The 20,863-nt window shown below is 36.0% G+C and overlaps 1 protein-coding gene across 2 annotated transcripts in view; it reads right to left on the reverse strand.

Moving 5' to 3' along the window:
* EXOC1 (exocyst complex component 1) overlaps positions 1-20,863 on the reverse strand; it is a 53,214-nt gene that overhangs the window by 11,763 nt on the left and 20,588 nt on the right. The window contains exons 9-15 of one of the 2 annotated variants that reach the window (XM_065914683.1): positions 16,334-16,483; positions 9,737-9,842; positions 5,597-5,641; positions 4,111-4,274; positions 3,440-3,547; positions 1,990-2,066; positions 1,244-1,472 (exon numbers count right to left, since the gene is read on the reverse strand). In XM_065914683.1, the coding sequence (XP_065770755.1) occupies positions 1,244-1,472; positions 1,990-2,066; positions 3,440-3,547; positions 4,111-4,274; positions 5,597-5,641; positions 9,737-9,842; positions 16,334-16,483 (879 nt within the window). The remainder of the gene's footprint in view (positions 1-1,243; positions 1,473-1,989; positions 2,067-3,439; positions 3,548-4,110; positions 4,275-5,596; positions 5,642-9,736; positions 9,843-16,333; positions 16,484-20,863) is intronic. The other variant, XM_065914684.1, reaches the window with a different exon arrangement.

Here is a 20,863-nt window from a genome sequence, read left to right on the forward strand (position 1 = left end):
TTCTAGCTATTCTTATTCTATGTCACATGGGACTCATTATCTTAGACTTTAGTAATTCTTTATTTTCTATTTGGCAATCAGCTTACAATCAGACCTTACAGGTTTATCATCACTTCTGAAGAAAGCTGGGCAGGGAAGAGGATAAGTGGCCAAATTTCATAATATTTCAAATGCCAGTGCAATCATTTGGTGGGAAAGGAGTGTTAACAAGTCTGTTGAGGTGACATTTACATTTCTACGGATGGCTTTTAAACTTTCAGAAATCAGTAAGTATTATTTTTAAAAAGTATAAAAGATGAAGTGGATCTTAATTACCCTTAATATTTTTACTATTCTCTCATTATTCTATGGGCTTCCCTGGTGGCTCAGCCGGTAAAGAATCTGCCTGCAAAGCGAGAGACCTGGGTTCGATCCCTGGGTTGGGAAGATCCCCTGGAGGGAATGGCTACCCACTCCAGTATTCTTGCCTGGATAATTCCATGGACAGAGGAGTCTGGCAAACTACAGACCATGGGGTCACAAAGACTCAAACATGACTGAGCGACTTTCACTCACTCATTAATCTATGGCTATTCAAGCACTGGATTTAACTTAGAGGTTACACAGAAGAATAATTCAGATGATAAATACCTATTTTTACATATTAATACTAAATATATTAATAAAATGAAACTCTTTTTAGAACCTGGCCTAATCCTGTTCATATCTATGAGCTTACCAAAACCTAACAGAGAAAATAAAGTTAACGATTTTTTTCCCTATTAGAAGGAGAAAAATGATAACTACCAAAAGTTGTCATAAGAACAATTTATTCTTAAAGCAATATGATTAAAGCTATTAAACTGAAAAAAATACTTTAACAATTAAAATAACCCAAATATTAATTATCCTATTGTGATATATTAAAAGAAGAAAAACAATAAATTCAAGTTTCAGTTGCTTCATTAAATCTATGGTCACTAATTGGTCACCTGGGATTTCAGTTACTTAGTGGATCTCAGGTGTAATCGCTGCTGCCTCTGTGTCAGCCACTCCAGGACTGGCCATGGTTCACAGTGTAGACGGGACACAACTTGGCACTAGCCTGCTCCTGGACACTGCAGCCAATACCCTGCTGCAAGGCGTGGGGATAGGAACAGTAGGTCCCCTGGTGGGAAGCCGGAAGTCTTTGAAACACACACACACAGATACTCTGCAGTGGTTAAGAGTTCTAAGTTACTGAAAAAAAAAATACCCAACTTACAATACATTTGTCAAAGTTCCTTTTGACAGTCACCAAAACATTTCCCAGTGTAGTGCTCAGAAAAGAAGCGGGGTCCACGTTCTGTGCAGTCCACACATGGTGACTCATTTTGACTAGCATGTAAAGGGAGTTAAAGCTATCGATTTTGTCTCCTAATGCAATCAAGTTGTTCAGTTCTGGCTCAATGCAGCGAAATATTTTAATCATCATTTGGCGGATCATATCTTTCCTGTTCAGAAATACAAAACAGAATAGTTAGTACAAGCTTCAGGTGTATTCACCTTTAACTTTAATCCACTCAGTATACACAAATGACTAAAATTTGATATATCAACTAACACTGTCCAAATAGTTAATTATACTAGAGTGGTTTCCAACATAAACATATTTTTTTGAGGTTGCATTTTTATCACTCAAAATAACGTTCTTTGTAGAACTGGGTTCTGAAATGTGCTCTGTGATTTCTGAGAAATACACTACAATTAAAATGCTACTTCCTACCAGCAAATATCAAAATTGACTGCATTTGCGTGATTACAGGAGCAAAGAAAAGCCGAAGAGCCATAAAGGGGACCAAGTTTACTTCACTGAGAAGTTCTGTAACACACTGGGCACACAGATCGGTGCTCTGAGTGTTGTCAGCTATGCACAGTAATCTGGACTCCTCACTGGGCAGCATTCCTTCCTGCTCAATTGAAAGTTTACTTTTTTTTCACAATAAACAACAGATAGTAACAAACACATACTCAGATGAAACAGGCAGCGGTGTGCCAGCATTATGTTGCCGTGACAAAGTTCCTCCATCTGTGTCCTCTGCTTCAGTCTGCAAAAATTATTCAGGTACTTTACATAATAAAAGACTAACAAATTGACTAGTTTAGTTTATATAGCAATAGCCTACTCAGTCTTAAAATTCTTAGGAGAGAATGTATGATGAGAAATAATGATTTTTAAAGGTAATATTAACAATGAAATTATATAATTTAACATGTTGCTTCAGAATGTTCAGGAGAAGCTTTGTTTTCAGATTTTATCTGAGAATGAGAAGTTGTGTTTGCTTGTGAGCACATTTGGGGGGGTGGGGCGGGAGAGAAAGGTAGAGGAGACTCAGAGGGAGTGCAGGAACGAGGGGACAATTTAATAAAAAGCTGAAAACATCTAGGGACATGTTCAAGGGAGAATTTTGAAAATTAAGATCATTCTAATAAAATTAACATTCTAATAAAACTTGAGCATAAAAAATGCTGTCAGAAGTTCTTACAGAAACTAACAAATTTACTAGCAATACCATCTACAAGAACAAATCCCCTAACCATCTGAAAGACTTAATTTCTGTCATTTGAGCACTGTTTTTATATGTTAGTTCTTTTAAAGATCATCTTAATTAAAAAAAAAAAAAACTCGACTGCATTGTGCTTTTAAGTTCTTTAAAATACTCTAGCAAATGTCTCATTTTATTTTCTTACATTTATGCCACCAGAGAGCCAGGTTCAATAGGCATTATTATACCCATTACATAGATGAGGAAAAATAGGGATTAAATAATTAGTTTATGGTCTCATAGTAAGAAAGCCATAAGAAAGATTCTGATTTGAGGCCTCAGCATTTTTCTCTTGCTTGCTTTCATTTATTTTTTAAGACCATGGGGGCTTCCCTGGTGGCTCAGCAGGAAAGAAATCTGCCTGCCAATGCAGGAGCCACGGGTTCAATTCCTGGGTTGGGAAGATCCCCTGGTGAAGGAACTGGCAATCCACTCTAGTATTCTTGCCTGGGAAATCCCATGGAGAGAGAAACCTGGTGGGCTACAGTCCACGGGGTTGCAAAGAGTCAGACACGACTTAGTGACTAAATAACAACAAATATACATTAAAACATCATTTTTTAATTTTTAATTCTATTTTTCTTGATCACTAAAACAATAAATTTACTTTTAAAAAATATTTTTTGCCAAGTAAACTCAGACATTTCCCCCAATCATCAATTTGGAGAATGTTTAGGCCTAAGATAGTCTAGAATGTTAGATTAGATGCCCAAACCCTATCCTTTTTTTAATTATCTTATATGATAAAAATTATTTAAAAAATCCTTACAATGTAAATTCTTTCTGTTCTGATATTGAAATTATGACAACATACTGATTAGGCTAATTATGATACAGGTCATAAATATGAGCTAGTAAATAAATGTCACCCATACCGCAGTTCCAGGCATACTCTGATGCTGCTGTAGCTTGAAAAATTTACTTATGAAGTCTTGTTCTGCCAGACACAGGGGCTCCAGTTCACTCAGTACCTGTTCAAAGATCTGAAGAAAACCAAAATGATTCTACAAAGAACTGAACAAAACGCTTAAAATAACGTTCCACATTTAATCACTTTTCTGCAGCAACCAGGGAAGCTTTATCTATAATCTTAACAGAATCCCCCAAACAAATACTTCCAAGATTGACAGGACAATGCAGTGTTAATGAGGCATAACAGGGTTAGAACATACCTAAAACAAAACTGACAACAATTACTCACTTGGAATCTGGAAAGAGGAACATAGTGATAAAACTTTATTTAAACAATTTAGCTTCATAAAAGTTGTTTCCTCTTTATAGTCACTCAAATAACTGGATTGACAATGCAAGCTCTTTATGATTTATAACAAATTTTAATAAAGCTGTTATGTCATTTAATTGATGGGTCACATTTCAGTTGCCATTTGACCAGTATTTTTTTTTTAGATTCAGAAATGGAAAAGTAAGACATGGTTAATTAAAAGAGTCAATAGAGCCCAAATCTTTGAACACAATTAAAGCAATAACAAACTGGTGCTAGAAAACTGACAGTAATGTTTAAGAAACATGCGTCATTTTATTTTACCTTATCAAATCTGGCTCTGTCGGCGACATCGAGATCAGAGGCCGACATGTTTCCCATGTCCAGCAAGGAAGATGACTGAGACCGGCGGTTCCCGGAGCTCTGAACACTGAGCTTATTTAGACTGGAAGTAGATCCGGTTAATTTCCCGGAACTCCCGTGAAGACCTGGGAAATGATAAACCTTTAAAAGCTGTGACCTTCGCGAATAAAAGGTTCATGGCATACATCAGGGCTCCCTTCTGCTGTCCTGCTCTTCTGGGGCTCATATGGGTTAGGGAACAGCTCTGCCACATGAAGAGGATGTAGACTGTCTTCCTCTTTCATTAAGATTTGTGTTCTACTTCTGAACCTATGTAAAGATAAGTGAAATCATACAGAATCACAGAATAAGACTGAAAGGGATCTTAGCGATCACACTGTGCCCTGCCCAGTCTCATCACAGTTGTCTGATGATTTTTCAAAAGTAGATTAGGAGTTCTTTTCCACTCAGAAGACATGACTATGGATGAAAGTCACTGACCCCCTAGAATACTGGCTAACATAATGATTGTATTTCTAGAAAAAAACTGCCATATTCCAATATTATTTGCCTCTACATTAAATCAACATATTAGGCTGAACCATATGAAACTACCAACACTCAATTATTCTTGTCCTACTAAAAACATCAATTACACATGACTCAACTTAATACATTCCTGAACTCAGGCACTCTTGTTTTTTCAGCAAGTGAATTGATTAAAGTTCTTTTAAAAACTAAACAAAATGAAAAGAAAAAACAAAAAACAAAGCCCTGAATATTTGTTGTATTTAAAATACAACTACCATAACACATACATAGTTAACTATATTAATATGGGACATCTGAGTTTAGGTATAAACACAGGTATCTATCATAGCTATGAGGAAAAATGAGAACAATATGTCTGGACAATATCTTACATACATCAAACTATTAAAGGATTCTATTTTTACAAGAAAATGTGATGTTTTTATTCAGAATTAAATTTAAACAGTAAAACATTTTTATTCTTCTTGACTATTTCTCAGCTAAACCTGTATTATTTGCTGATGGTCAGAAGGGACAAATAATAAAATAAGTGATAAAAAATATGATATACAAATAAAATAAAAAAACAACAAATATGATATACAGTTAGTTAGAGACAAACTTTGGTTTCATTATGCAAAATCTGACCATACGTACAAGAAATTTTATAGTTTCTAAACACAGCCTGAAAACAAAAGTATAATGGTTAAGACTTTTTATAAGTTTCTGACTACCCACCATACATGTTTAACCATACCACATATTTCTTGGATGTAGTCATACCACTTCCTTTCTGTTGGTTTTCTTTCTGGCCAAAACCTGGCAACCCAGAGCAATCAATATTTCTGGTGTAGCTTTTTTCAGGATAAATAACTAGTTTCTAGACATTAAACAAACATGCATTGAGAATACCTACGAATACACTAAGCATACTCACTCTCTGCTTCCTGTTTGACAGCACTTTCTTTTCGAGGCAGTGTAGCTGTGATGGATTAGGTTGCAAGCATCAAAGACAAAGACAAGTTAATAAACTGCAATTTGCACAAACCATGCACAAGAGGAAGTTAAAGCTCTAGTTTAAAAGACACATGCAAAGAACCATGAGCATCAAGTAACGAGAGATGCAACATATGTTTAGTTGGTCAGCTACTGCTTGAGAAATTACATGACAGAAAAACTTTACTAGTCTTTTAATGTACTATTTTATGCAAATATTCAGGTAAAAATATCTACATTTGTAAACCTCCCCCACACTTTTAAATGATGCTTTTAAGTCTCCTAAGCTGATGTACTTAAATTTAAAGACTATACTTCCAAGTTCTGATTTCTGAAGAAAACAGAGTTCAAGTAAATAATTTAATACAGTGAAAATTTAATAGAATGAAGTTGCACATTTATACATTAAATGCATTAACAATCCTGTATTCACTGAAAGCTCTTGGAAGGAATCTCCACTGTACTAAATAATTTTATACTCCCTCTGATAAAAAAATTATGAGTGGAGTTTTAAAACCATTTTAGAAATAATAAGCTAAACTGTTTAGTGACTTAACTGGCTCTGTGAACATTGAGAATAAAACATATGTATCAAAATACTAATTATTGGGAGATGGGTAGGTAGAAGGGTAAAGTTGAGAGAACAGGTCTAATGTAGGAACTGGAGCTCTTTCAGGGTCATTTGGTATTTCCTTTATCTAAAACCTCTCTTTAGTATTTGTTAGATCAATTGTAGAGATCATTTTGTGAAACATTCTAAACCCAAATGAGAATCTAATCTGAAAGGCAAAGAAAGAAATTATAGAATAAAACAGAAAATTAATGAACATAACTCTAGAAATATTTGAGAAATAGAAAACAAGGTGTCAACTCCTGCCAAACAGGGATAGTGATAGTTGCTATTGCTAGGCAAAAGCTGGAGTATAAACTACTAATTTGCCACATCAAAAACATGTCAATCTTCCTAGCCTTGTCTGCCTGAAGTTTAAAGGAATATGAAATGATAAGGCTGGACACACAGCAACCAGGAGCGGGGGATGCACTGGAGCTACTAGCTTGTCAATCTGAACAGTACCTGCTGGTGGTCTTAAGGTGTCACTCTACTAAGTTCACCAGTTTCAGAGCAAAGCCTAATTCTGCATATATTTTTCTTTTTTTAAAGTAGTTAATAAATACTACTAGTGCCCTATTTGGGCTCATAAAAAAGTCTATATTATTTATCAGCAAGAAGTAACAATATTCTGGTAAATTTTAAATATCCTTAAACAGTTCCTGCTAGAGTATAAGCACCAAGAGGGTAGGGTCTTTGCTCATTGCTGCATTCTCAGTATCGAGCAGCGATTATCATATAATAGGTAATTAATAAACATTTACTGAATGAATCTTCCACTCAGGACTGAATGTAGTCTTGTGTTCAAGACTCCCTTTGGAGTCAACAAGATTTCTTAATTTCAGTGGAGAAACACTGAAAAAAATGTGTTTGGCATATCATTTTTTAAGTTTTGGATTACTAAAGATAAGGAAGTTATTATGTAAATGGACTCAACTAATATTTGTGTGTCTTATCTTAGTAGAAAAATTTAAAAAATGGGCAATTTAAAAAATTATTACTAAGTATCCTTTGCCTGTCTTTTCATTAAGTACATCTGAGGAATACAGAAGAAAACCAAAACACCAAAGTATCAATCTCGGGGGACAATCCCACACCTCTGAGAGTACCAGGGTAACCTTCTGACCTTAGAAAGGCAAAGGTTTTATAAAAACCTTACCACACAGAAAAAGTACTTTGCTGGCATTGTAAAAGTATTTTAAATTATCTAAACTAAGTAGATGTTAAAGACTTGAGTAAAGAATGGTTCAAAAAGAGAGAATTCCCCTGAATCTCTATGACTATACACAATTTCCTTTTGTAAAAGACATTCAATCTGACTTTCTATTCTTTCTCTTTTTTTTTTTTTTTTTTATCGCCCGCAGCTGACTTTCTATTCTTATTAGTATCTCGGATGCAGTATTTTCAGACCAAGGAAAAAACAAAACAAATTTAAAATTTTATTCATAATTACTTAATTTTGATCCATTGAAAAATTATCTTCCCCAAATTTTAGGTTTCTCTTTTAACTGTAATTACTATTAAGAACTGATTTAAACATAATTTGAATCCTTGAAAAGGCATCTTTAAAAAGTTTACATTCTACCTATTTAGAATTTCTGAAGTCATTTGTATTTAACTTGAAATTTATTTTTAAATGTTGACCAACAAGCTACATTTTCAAAGATGAACAAAATAGCTTTTATCCTCTGAATTCTGTTTATTATTTAGTTTTTCTTTTCTTGTAACTGATAACATCAAAGTAATAGAAACTATAATTTTTTGGTTACTCTATTTCTTACTACTTAAAAGATACATATAAGAGATGTAATTTTAACCCTGTTTTAAAAGTATCTTCTAAACTTGTCTTAGGTTAATTAAAAATTTTTTAACAAGATAATATAAGAACTTCAAGATTAAGAAAAAAATTAAGGTTTTAGGTTAATGCAATGATACCATTAAGATAGTATTGTACTTGATTTAAATTATATTCCAATTATGTCATTTATCTCAATGAGAATCTTAAGCTTGATAAATTAATATTATGATAGTGGCATTAATAACCTCCCAAGGAGGTAGTTTTAGAAAGATTTCCCTTTTACTGAAGTAACAAGTGATGACAAATATACTAAATGAAAACATTAAACATGTAACTGTATTAATATGTTGTTTACTAAAAAGAAAAACTGATTTAACATATCCATGGTGAAACATTAACAAGGATATAAACACACCGTTTAAGAACAAGTAACCTTTAGGATGAGTTAGCATTTCTGTTTCCAAAAGCCTATTGTCCCAATATTTTTATCAGTATCTTTACCAAAGTGTAATACACAGATTCAAACCATTTAAAAAATCTGAACTAGTATCACCAATATATTAGTGTTGTATTAAAAAAAAAAAAACAACCACAAACCAGTGAATCACAAAATAATTACCCACTACTAAAGATAGTCTTCTTTGTCCTAAAGAAAAGAATGGAAAGACGAGCTATCAATTTCAATCAGGGCACAGGCTCCTTTCAACAAGCAAATGCTACACTCACCGTTCTAAAGGGGAGCTATGCAGACACAGAGGACACACTGTAGCCATTTAAGGCCAGGTTCTGACTCCGACAGGCACAGAACTCCATCCAAAAAGTCCAGAGATGGGTACATGCAAGAGCAGAATGTGGCCTCGGCAAATCATTTCCTTGCAACTTGATACTTTCACTGGTTATCCTTTTAAATCAAGTTTTTTGTTTATTTAACATATTTAGAAGCAACAAAAACCCCTCTTGTTTCAAAAATAACTCTTTGGAAAAATAAAGTATGATTACAGGAGAAATTTTGGTGACATTTTTATAGCCCCTTCACAGGGGAGAAAACACTTAGCAACTTTCTTTTTGATTCAAAATAGCCAGTGACAAGTAAGAAGCCAGGAATCAGGTCACTTCCCTGTGGAGTGCAATGACTTAAGAGATCACAGACTTGCCTCCAACTGTTACAAAAGGTCTTTTAGGAAATCAGAAACTGAACTTCCAACATCTGTCTCTTAATCTAGTACTTTCTCTCCAGACTGCACTTCATTCTCTGGCCAACTGCTGCTGCTGTGACTATACACAGCTGTCCCTGGTATCTGTGCAGGGTTGGTTCCAGCACCAGTCGTGGACACCAAAATCCATGGATGCTCAAGTCCCATGGTTGGTCCTCCGTATTTACGGGTTCCGCGTCTGCGGATATGAGATGCACTGTACTTTTATCAGACATGGCATGTATATACAATTGCTGTCAAGTTCACATACTGCAGAATTTTAATTAGTAAAAATAAGGATTTAGAGACATACTTGTTCCATGAAAAACCTATAAATCAAACCAATGCATTAGATTTATTCTTTTACTAATTCTATTGTATCTCCTTCCACCTTGCCTAAAAAGTCTTAAAATTATGTGTCACAGATAAAATAATTTTTAAGAGAAGAGAAAACAAGGGGACGGAGGTGCCTAAGCTTACCAAACTTCTTGCTTTCTTTAGTTGTGCCAGTCATCTTGATCTTTGCAACTTCAAAGAAATCTTTAATTTCTCTCTCATAGAGTCGTGATAAATAATCCATGTAATTCTTAAAAGTGAAAACACATACTCATTAATAAAACAAATATAACAATTTCCATTTCTCAATCCTCCCATATCCTTTGTGCTTGTTTTGAATTTTGTGGTCTTAAAATATTTGATGCATTTCATAGGACACAAGAAGGCTATTTTCCATCTTTTAAAAAAACTGAACTGGCATCATAATATTAACAATTTGTAAAAATATGAAGTTGAATAATCACACTCACATTTTCACTTTTATACATTCAGTTCAGTTCAGTTGCTCAGTCATGTACGACTCTTTGCAACCCCATGGACTGCAGCACGCCAGGCTTCCCTGTCCATCACCAACTCCCGAAGCCTGCTCAAACTCATGTCCATTGAGTTGGTGATGCCATCCAGCCATCTCATCTTCTGTTGTCCCCTTCTCCTCCAGTCTTCAATCTTTCCCAGCATCAGGATCTTTTCAAATGAGTCACTTCTACGCATCAGGTGGCCAAAGTATTGGAGTTTCAGCTTCAATATCAGTCGTTTCAATGAACACCCAGGACTTATCTCCTTCAGGATGGACTGGCTGGATCTCCTTGCTGTACGAGGGACTCTCAAGAGTCTTCTCCAACACCACAGTTCAAAAGCATCAATTCTTCGGTGCTCAGCTTTCTTTATAGTCCAACTCTCATACCCATACATAACTACTGGAAAAGCCATAGCCTTGACTAAATGGACCTTTGTTGGCAAAGTAATGTCTCAGTTTTTTAATATGCTGTCTAGGTTGGTCATAGCTTTTCTCCCAAGGAGCAAGCCTCTTTTAATTTCATGGCTGTAATCACCACCTGCAGTGATTTTGGAGCCCCCCAAAATAAAGTCTCTCACTGTTTCCATTGTCTCCCCATCTATTTGCCACGAAGTGATGGGACTGGATGCCATGATCTTAGTTTTCTGAATGTTGAGTTTTAAGCCAACTTTTTCACTCTCCTCTTTCACTTTCATCAAGAGGCTCTTTAGTTCTTGTGGTGTCATCTGCTTATCTGAGGTTTTTGATATTTCTCCTGACAATCCTGATTCCAGTTTGTGCTTCATGCAGCCCAGCATTTCAAATGATGTACTCTGCATATAAGTTAAATAAGCAGGGTGACAGTATACAACCTTGACATACTCCTTTCCCGATTTGGAACCAGTCTGCTGCTCCATGTTCAGTTCTAACTGTTGCTTCCTGACCTGCATACAGATTTCTCGAGAGGCAAATAAGGTGGTCTGCTATTCCTATCTCTTGAAGAATTTTTCACAGTTTGTGGTAATCCACACAGTCAAAGGCTTTGGCGTAGTCAATAAAGCAGCAGTAGATGTTTTTCTGGAACTCTCTTGCTTTTTCAATGATCCGATGGCAATTTACACATTACCTTTCATGTATTTTAAACATAGCTGCATTCATACGATACTGGGTGTTTGGGTCAGCACAATCACGCTTTTCCAGTGTCATATGCTAATGACTGCACAGTATTATGCTCTGCTGATGTTCACAATTTAGTAAACCAACCTCCTAACACAGACTACATAAGTGGTTTCGATGTTTTGCTGTGATAGACAATGTTACAATAAGCTTTTCATCTCTAATGAACTGCTTCCTTGGAATAATTTCCTAAGGGTAAAATTACAGTGCCAAAGAATAAGGGAATCTTTTAACTCCTCTTCCATAATGCCATGCTGTTTCAAAAATTATTATACCAATAGACAGGATCAATGACACTGAAGCAGGACACTGAGTTTTACCATACCTTGCCAGCATGGGGTATTAAATTAGCCCCAAATAGGTTACTCTCATAAGAATTTAATTACTACATCTTACAGTTTTCATAATCAAATGATTTATTTTTAAAAAACAAAATTTATTCTAGTTCAAATGAAAACATCTATTATTTAATATGCAAACTCATTCCCTCATCATCTATGCTTACTATCATACAAAAATATTTTATACCCTTACGAAAGATTCAACAGTGGGAGACCATGTATTTTTCCAAATCCTATGTTAAATGCCTTATGTAGAGTTTCACTAAATTTAAATAAATTCACAGCAGAAAAACTCCTATGCCTAGTTATTCTTTTAAATTTATCATGAAACCTACACTTCAATTTCAAACACATCCAGTTTTAGAACAGTTTACTTTGCTTTAAACATCAGATGTAACTTTCAAAGGTATATCACTTAAATTATTTGTATACTGACTCATAGTTCATTATTGATTTTTTAAGTTATTTTATAAATATATAAAAATATATTAGATATATTTATATATATTTATATATTTTATAGATAGATATGTCCTTATAAAAAATTTTTGGATGAAACATAATATAGAGCCTTCTTTTATCCAATTTGTATGCCACATACATTTCCCACAGATTCTCCGTAAGGAAAGTTAAATAGGAAATTTTTTCCTGTGATCTTTGTGTGTAATTTTAAAAGCAAATCTAAAGTTAAACAGACACGAAAATTATTCCTATTTCATTGAGCTATTTCACTTTTCAGCGTCTCATTCTTTGAATTTTAAATTGTCACAAGAACACTGATCACTGGAAATCAATGTAAATGACTGACCAACTTATAATTCATAAAATCTTCATTAGATTTCTACTCAACTCACTCAATATAACAGACTGCATTCCAATACCCAAATTAAGTGCACACTACTATACCCAAGCAATTTAAACAGTCTCAAAACAGCTATTTTGCTATTTTTAAAACAGTGATTTGAGCAGACTACCGAAAATCACCTTCTTTTTCAATACAATTCAAATGACTGAACACCTCCCCACAGGTTCTCAACAGAACCCACAGGTGGGGAAGCCCACAGACAGGCGTGACTCCCAGCTCATTCACTTAGTGAATTCAGAGAGAAGTTTCTCACTGGAAGTATTTTTCTTAGCACCCTGTATATAGCACCTAACTTAAAATCCAACTATCTTGAGTTTAAATACTGTTATCTCAGGCAGTATTTCCAACTTTATTTTGTGCTCACTTTAGAGTCTTACAGATAACACCATGTTTTATTTTCTATATTTACAAATATAGGACTGAGGCTGAGAGACGATGTGTGAGCAGTCTTAAAGACTGTCGGCCTCAAGGGGTATTAGGAGAGGAAAGATTATTCCTACCTAAACAAGGATAGGCCATCTCCCTGCTCAACTGCTCTACATGCATAACTCAGAGCCCCAGCTAGGCAGAAGGGATTGTGGGCGGCCGAGCTTATTACATGCCCAATGCACCTCTATTTTCCTTAGGCTCTAATTACATACACCCCAAATCAGGGGTTTGCTTAGATTCAGCCATAAGTAGAGCTGGGGCAGGGCCTACTTATTCTTTTCCCTAAAGAAATGAAGACAAGCTTTTCCTGGTCCTGCTAAAAAGTGTGAGCTGGGTACAAATAACCAAGTACAAAGGTGAGTGCTAAGTCACTTCAATCAGGTTCAACTCTTTGCAACCCTATGGACTATAGCTCACCAGGCTCCTCTGTCCATGGAATTCTCCAGGCAAGAATACTGGAGTGGGTTGCCATTTCCTTCTCCAGGGAATCTTCCTGAACCAGAGAATAAAGCTGAATCTCCTATGTCTCCTGCATTGGCAGGCGGATTCTTTACCACTAGCACACACTGCCTGGGAAGTATGAAGTACAAATAGTATCTGGATTTAATTATTATTTCTTACCAAAGAAACACTGATTTGCCAGGTTCCTTTTTTCATTCCTTTCCTTCCATTTCCTTTCATTCCTTTCTTTGTCATATTAATAAGATTCCTATTTTTGAAAACACTTGAGCAACCAAATTAGATTATCAGGCATAAAACTGCATGGTCTGTCACAAGTTTAAGCACAAGATAAAATAAGATTCTTTGGAAATAAGATAATTTCATTTAAAAAAGCACATTAATATTGTCAATTGAAAATATACCATGAGCAGAGAATGATTCCATACTTCAGCACTAGACTGGCTACTGTCTTGCTTCTTCACTTTAAATTACATTCATGAAGCTACATATATATAAAGATATGGCAATAATACTCACTGAGAACACAGTCAGGCAAAAAGCTTATTGATTATTTTACTCATTTGAATATTCACTAGGGGACAAAGCACTTGTTGGCACAAAACTCTTAAGATGTAACAATATTTAATCATTCAAAATACAGTATTAATCCTCTTAAAACTTCAGAAGGCAAAGATTCCAGTCATGCAAATATTCTTCTGTAAGCTATCTCCAAATCAGAATTCTGCTGACTCAAAACAAATCAGAATACAACACAACAGTAGAGTCCTGAGCCCAAGGGTTCCTGCTACAATGGCCGTTTACTAAATGAGAGCATGTCATTCTGCTACTCAAAGCCCATCAACACCCCTCCCTCATCTCTCTGCAAGTAAAAACCAAATTCTCAACACTGGTGCCCAGTCCCTTCCAGATCTGCCCTGCCCCGCCCCCCACCGCACCTCCCACGCCCGCCCTCCCATCCTGAACCTGACTCGCGGTGCTCCCACCACCACGGCCTGGTTGCTCCTCCAGTGCTCCAGGTTGCTCTTGCCTTGGGGCACTTGTGCTGTGCTGGGAAAGCTTTCCTCGGAAATTCCCACTGCGCACCCCTGCTTATCTTTAAAATTTGTGCTCAAATGTTGCCTTCTCTGACCATCCTTTTTGAAACCGCAACCTTTCTGATGTCCTAGCATTCCCTGCTTTATTTTCTCTAGAGCTCTCAGCAGTACCTTCCAGCAGACTATGAAGTTGACTTTTGTGTTGGTCCTTCTCCACTGGAATATGTACTCTGAACAGGCAAGTGTTCGCCTGTCTCCTTCAGCGCCGTTCTCTTTCGTGCATACAACAGTGTCAGCACACAGCAGATGCTCAGCGCGTTTGCTAAGGGAACGTGTGAATGGCTCTTTCTTGTCCAGCTGTGGCCATCCGTGTGTGTGTGTGCTCAGCCACTCAGTCGTGTCCCACTCTGTGACCCCACGGACTGTGGCCACCAGGCTCCTCTCTCCACGGGATTCTCCAGGCAATGGTACTGCAGTCGGTTGCCATTTCCTTCTCCAGGGGATCTTTCCAACCCAGGGATCAAGCCTGCATTTTCTACATTGACAGGTGGATTTTTTTTATCATTGCGCCACCTGGGAAGCCCAAGTGGTATTTATCACTGTTTTAATCTCTACGTCTCACAAGTCTGGCACCATCCTGTCCCTTGTTTTGGGATTCTCTCTTGTGACTTATAATCTCTATTCCTACTATCATCTTCTTCGTCCAAGATTTCATTTCAGCTCATTATTGTATTAGGTTCTTAGTTTCCCCTATCAAGTCTCTTCCTATGTCTGAAGAATGCTGCTAGGACTCACGACTCAGATTTTTCAACCTAACTTCTCACTCCTCTAGAATATGGAATTTCAGCTTCAGTCAGGCTGGCCTTCTTAAAGTCCCGGGAAAAGAGTCAAGTCCAATGTTTCCTATGAAGTTTTCTCCTGTGGCTACAGGTCATGAATTTCCTTTCTCTAACATGCTATACATTTAAACTCATATCCAGTTCAGCACTTAACTCTGGCCGGCTGTTTTAAGGATAATTGCTCTTCCCGGGCAGACCTGACGCTCTCTGGAAGTAGGAGCATGTGTGGGAGCCACTTCTTATTCTTACAAACGGATTAGTGAGTACAAAAGAGGCACACAGTGAAAATCTGGTGAGTGACAAAGAGATGTACCGATAATCCAATTTTTCCAGCTAGTGTGTCCCACAATCAAGAACAGAAATACCCATGTTTCTGTGTGCCTGGAACAGTGGAATGTTTGCTTAATAAAGAGGCACACTGCATGTGCCTAAAAGAACAGATTACAGATTCTTATAAAGCAAATGCCTCATTGAAAATATAACTTCATACTCTCCAGTTTTTATATTGCACAAAAGCAACTCAGGAAATAATTATTTAACTAAACTAAATGATGCTTCAAGCTACGGTATGGCCTAATACTATATTGAAGTTCAAAATTTAGCTATTCTCCATCTAAGTAAATAAATGTTCTCCAGACTTTTAGACTCTGTGGGAGAAGGCGAGGGTGGGATGTTCAGAGAGAACAGCATTGAAACAAGTATACTATCAAGGGTGAAACAGATCACCAGCCCAGGCTGGATGCATGAGACGGGTGCTCAGGGCTGGTGCACTGGGAAGACCCAGAGGGATGGGATGGAGAGGGAGGTGGGAGGGGGGATCGGGATGGGGAACACATGTAAATCCATGGCTGATTCATGTCAATGTATCGCAAAAACCACTACAATACTGTAAAGTAATTAGCCTCCAACGAATAAAAATAAATGAAAAAGAAAAAAATGTTCTCCTTAGCTAATGAGCACTAAGAAATTCAACTACTTGCTGCTTTTTTAAGAATATACAATAGTGCTTCAAATGTCACTTGCGGAACTGAACACACGACCTCTCGATTCTAAAAGATAATGCTCTATACTCAGTGAGTAACTGACGTCAAATCCATACCTTTGTTAGTCCCTCATATTTTCGATAATCCGTACTCTTTAGCCACTCCATCAGCTTGGCATATCGGAGTAAGTCTCTATGAAACGGATGATGATTAGGTAAAGTCAGTTCAATAGAGTGCTGAGCAAGAGTTGAACTCTGATCATGACCCTAGAGTGAATAAATAAGTACATAAATATCACTGACAGTATAAAGAAACATTGTTGTAACTAAATATCGTTAATAATGATCAAGCACGGCCAAGCAAAAACAACAGAACATAGAAATATAAGAACTGAGTACTTACTTGTCTTTTTTTAATCATCCTGTGTATACAAACTGAACACCACCACCATAAAATAGTCATAAACACACAAGAATGACTCTCTGATAAATCGACTCATTTTATCTTTTAGAGTAGTTGAGAATGAATATTTTAATCAACTTTACCTCTCCCATAACATTTTATAATTGACTAAGCAAATAAATATCATGATATAAACTGTTACTAAGAAACACACACCGAACAGGGGAAGTCATTCAAAACAAATTGTCTCCATCTATGATATCTCCATTAGAGTCTACGATATTTAAACAGCAGGTGAAAATGCACAGGACACAGAATGTCAGAACTAGGAAGGACTGCAGATGACTGCTTCCTGGGCTTTCCAGGACAGTGCTCAGTGCTCAGTTGCTGGATCATATCCTATTCTTTGCCAACCCAATAGATTGTCTGTAGCCTGCCGGGCTCCTCTGTCCATGGGAGTTCCCAGCAAGAGTACTGGTGTAGGTTGCCATTTCCTCCTCCAGGGGATCTTCCCCACCCAGGGACTGAACCTATGTCTTCTGCACTGCAGGCGGATTCTTTACCACTGAGCCACCTGGGAAGCCCTTTCCAGGATAACCCCTAATAATAATGTAATTTTAATTTTTCCATTAATTTTCTACAGAAGCAACTATATAATTTTGTTTTTAATCCTTGACATCACTTATATAAATGAGTAATTTTCAATCAGCCTGAGGCAGACGATGCATCCTGACTTTTGTTCTGGAGTATATGGATCCAATAGATCAGCTGACCCAACGGAACAAACTGAAATTCAAAGGGTTAAGCGATCCACACAGGTCACACAGGCAGAAGGCTAGAATCTGAACCTCAGCCATGTGAGTCTCACTTCTGTTTTCTTTTAAAAACATGCCAAACAAAATCTAACCAGACTCAAAAACTGCTGAAGGTCATTACAAACATTACATTTCAGAAATGTTTACCACATCAGAAGGATGACTGAGATTCCACTGAATCACAGATATTAGATACTGTACACAGAGAGAGATTAGTTTTAAGTCTGCTAATGTCTCCAAATTGTGCTTTAATTAAGTTACACTAACTAAAAGGAAGGAGTATTTGACAAAACTTGTTATTGCTAATAAATGTTTTTCAAGTATTTTGCCCTTATTAATAATAATATTAGATATATTTCCATTATCCTTCCTCATTAATTTTTTCAATAATTCAAGACTCAAAATCATGGTTTATGTTCTTCTATAGCTGTTTACTCAGGTCACTGCATGTTAAGTTATATTATTTAATGTCAGGAAAGCTCTTCAATTAAAAACCTTCATCTCTCCTGCAAAACGGAAGAACCAACATTTATAGAGAATTTTACGGTTTACAAAGCTCTTCTACATATATTGCTATTCAAAACTTTCTACTGTAAGTAGCATTTTCAGATCATCATCATGTGAAAATTCACTGATATAAAAACATTATTACCTTCAGACTATTAAGATATATTAAATATTGTTAATGTTAACAAAGATTTTAAGAGAAACTGGTTTCAAAATATATAGGAAGGAGGAAAATCAAATACTTAAATTGCTTAATTCAATCAATAATATAGATAACTATCATATCTAGAATTCAATTGTGCTAAGAATTTTACTCTATATACTTAAAAAAATTAAGACATTGTTTAAAGTTTCTTATTAGAGATAAATAAATTAGTAATGATAACTGAAAACCTTTTGAAAAGGGCTGGCCATTCTAGATGCCTTTAAGAACACCATGATTCATGAGAAGAGGTCAAAATATCAACATTAACAGGAGTTTTGGAAGAAGCTGATTCTAACCCTCATGAATGACTTTGAGGGGTATAAGACTCCAGTATAGGAAGTAACTATAGATGTGGTAGAAAGCAGAACTAGAATTAGAAGTGGAGTCTAAAGATGTGACTGAAGTGTTATAATCTCATTTAACAGATATTTAATGGATGAGAAGTTGCTTCTTACAGATGAACAAAGAAACTGGTCTCTTGAAAGAGAATCTACTCCTGATGAAGATGCTGTGAAGGCTACTGAAATGACAACAAAGGATTTAGACTATAATTAATACATAAACTAAGTTGATAAAACAAGTGGCAGGATTTGAGAAGACTGACTCCAATTTTGAAAGAAGTTCTACTGTGGGTAAAATGCTATCAAACAGCATTGCATGCTACAGAGAAATTGTCTGAGAAAGGAAAAGTTGATCATTACAGCAAACTTCACTCTTGTCTTATTTTTAAAAATTGCCATAGCTACCCCAATCTTCAGCAATCACTGCCTTGGTCCCCCAGCACCTTCAACATCGAGGAAAGACCCTCCACCAGCAAAAAGATGATGACTCAGATGGTAGGCTCAGACGGTGGTTAGCAATTTTTAGTAATGAAGTATTTTTAAAATAAATGTGTACATTCTTCTGTTAGACATAATGCTATTGCACACAATAGGCTACAATACTGTGTAAACATACCTTTTTTATGCACTGGGAAACCAAAAAACTTGTTTGACTTGCTTTACTGACACATTCACTTCATTGTGGTGTCCCTAAGGTAGCCCGTATACACTGCTGTAGAGTTTTAAGTACATTACTTTTACCACATCCTCACAAGCATCTTGAGGGTAGCAGCCATTTCTTACTCTTACATATGGAGGACAGTGAGTCCTGTCACACAATGTGACATACAGATCAGACACACAATCAAAATCTGATGATGAATAAAGACATGCAACCCAGTGCGGTAATCAAATCTTCCCAGTGTGTCCCACAACCAGGAACAGAAATCCCCTTGTTTCCCAACTCTTTGCTAGGTGACACGAAGTATTAAATTTAACACACAGAAAATCTCTTTTCTGTACTTGGGACACTGTCTTTCATCTTCTTCAGCACATTCCAGGTTGCTGCAACATTCTGGTTTTTAACATGCATTACTCACATGTAACAATGCATATTAGATTTTCAGAACTGGGATGCATTAATTTTAAACAAAGCGATTAGTTTATAAGGCAAGGAAGCAAAATCACAAATAATAGCATGTTATAACAAACAATTAAGGGTGGAGAAAGGATTATCATTTACTGACTGGTATGTTCCATACCATCTACAAATGTGGACTACACCCTGACAACAGGATAATTTTAAAAAATTGTGTAAAAATAGATATTATTGAAATAATAGTGTAAGAAAAATGTGCATTAGTATTTCGTATGTGATTCCTAGGTTTACTTTTTTCCTGAAGCTTTTCAAGTCAAGTGGAATGTTAAGAGAGTCTTCCCCTGGTTCCCCCTTGCACGGTTAGTTAGCTGGTCTTCCTTTACTCCCATGGTACCACCATAACATACACCCTCCCTCAGTCTGTCTGTCTCCCTTCTCTAGATTGTGAGCAACTAGAGGAAAGAATCAGCTTCTCATCTATTCCAGTGAAATGTCTGGAATGCATCTTTAATCACTTGGCAAATGACTTCCAAATAAAGGAGTGAGTGAGTGAATGAAAGAACGACAGAAAGAAAGGCAAGCAGAATGAGATTAAATGCCTTTTGGAGAAAGAAAGGCAAGCAGAATGAGATTAAATGCCTTTTGGATCTAAATAAACTTTCTGTTATGGGACATTAAAAAAACTGCCACAAATATGGTTAACAGGTAGCTCAAATCAGTAAATTATAACTATAAAGATTCTGCTGCTATTAAGCTTAGTAAACTTTACAGGGGGAAAAAAAAAGAATCGGAGAAGCTGGAGCCAAAGTTGATGTACTCACAGGCACGGAAAGAAAGTAGGACCTGTTATAGAGTTGAAGGAGGGCCTGAGTAAACTAATCAGAAATAAAATAGAGTAAATACAATTGTTTCAGAATACTACAAAGTGAAAACAAAATAAGAACCTAGAATATCAAGTCAGCATTTCGTGATGAACAAATTTCACTCAACTTTTTTTTTGGCCCCAAATTCCTATTAAAGAGATGGTAAATACACAAAATCTAATTTATGACACCTAATTTATTCAAGAAATATTAAGTCTAATTTATTATTTATTAAATAAAACAACTTCTAGTCAAACCCCTCTAAGGTATACTTAATAGTAACATTTATATCATTGCCACAACCTTAATTATAACACCCTTTCCACATAAAAATAGAGATAAAGATTTTCTATAAGATTAAATCAACTAGAATTTACAATTGAGTTAGTCATTTTTCTCATATTTATAAGTATATGGAGCCAATGAAATACTGAA

The sequence above is a fragment of the Muntiacus reevesi genome, chromosome 22, assembly GCF_963930625.1.
Source record: "Muntiacus reevesi chromosome 22, mMunRee1.1, whole genome shotgun sequence".
NCBI classification, from domain to species: Eukaryota; Metazoa; Chordata; class Mammalia; order Artiodactyla; family Cervidae; genus Muntiacus; species Muntiacus reevesi.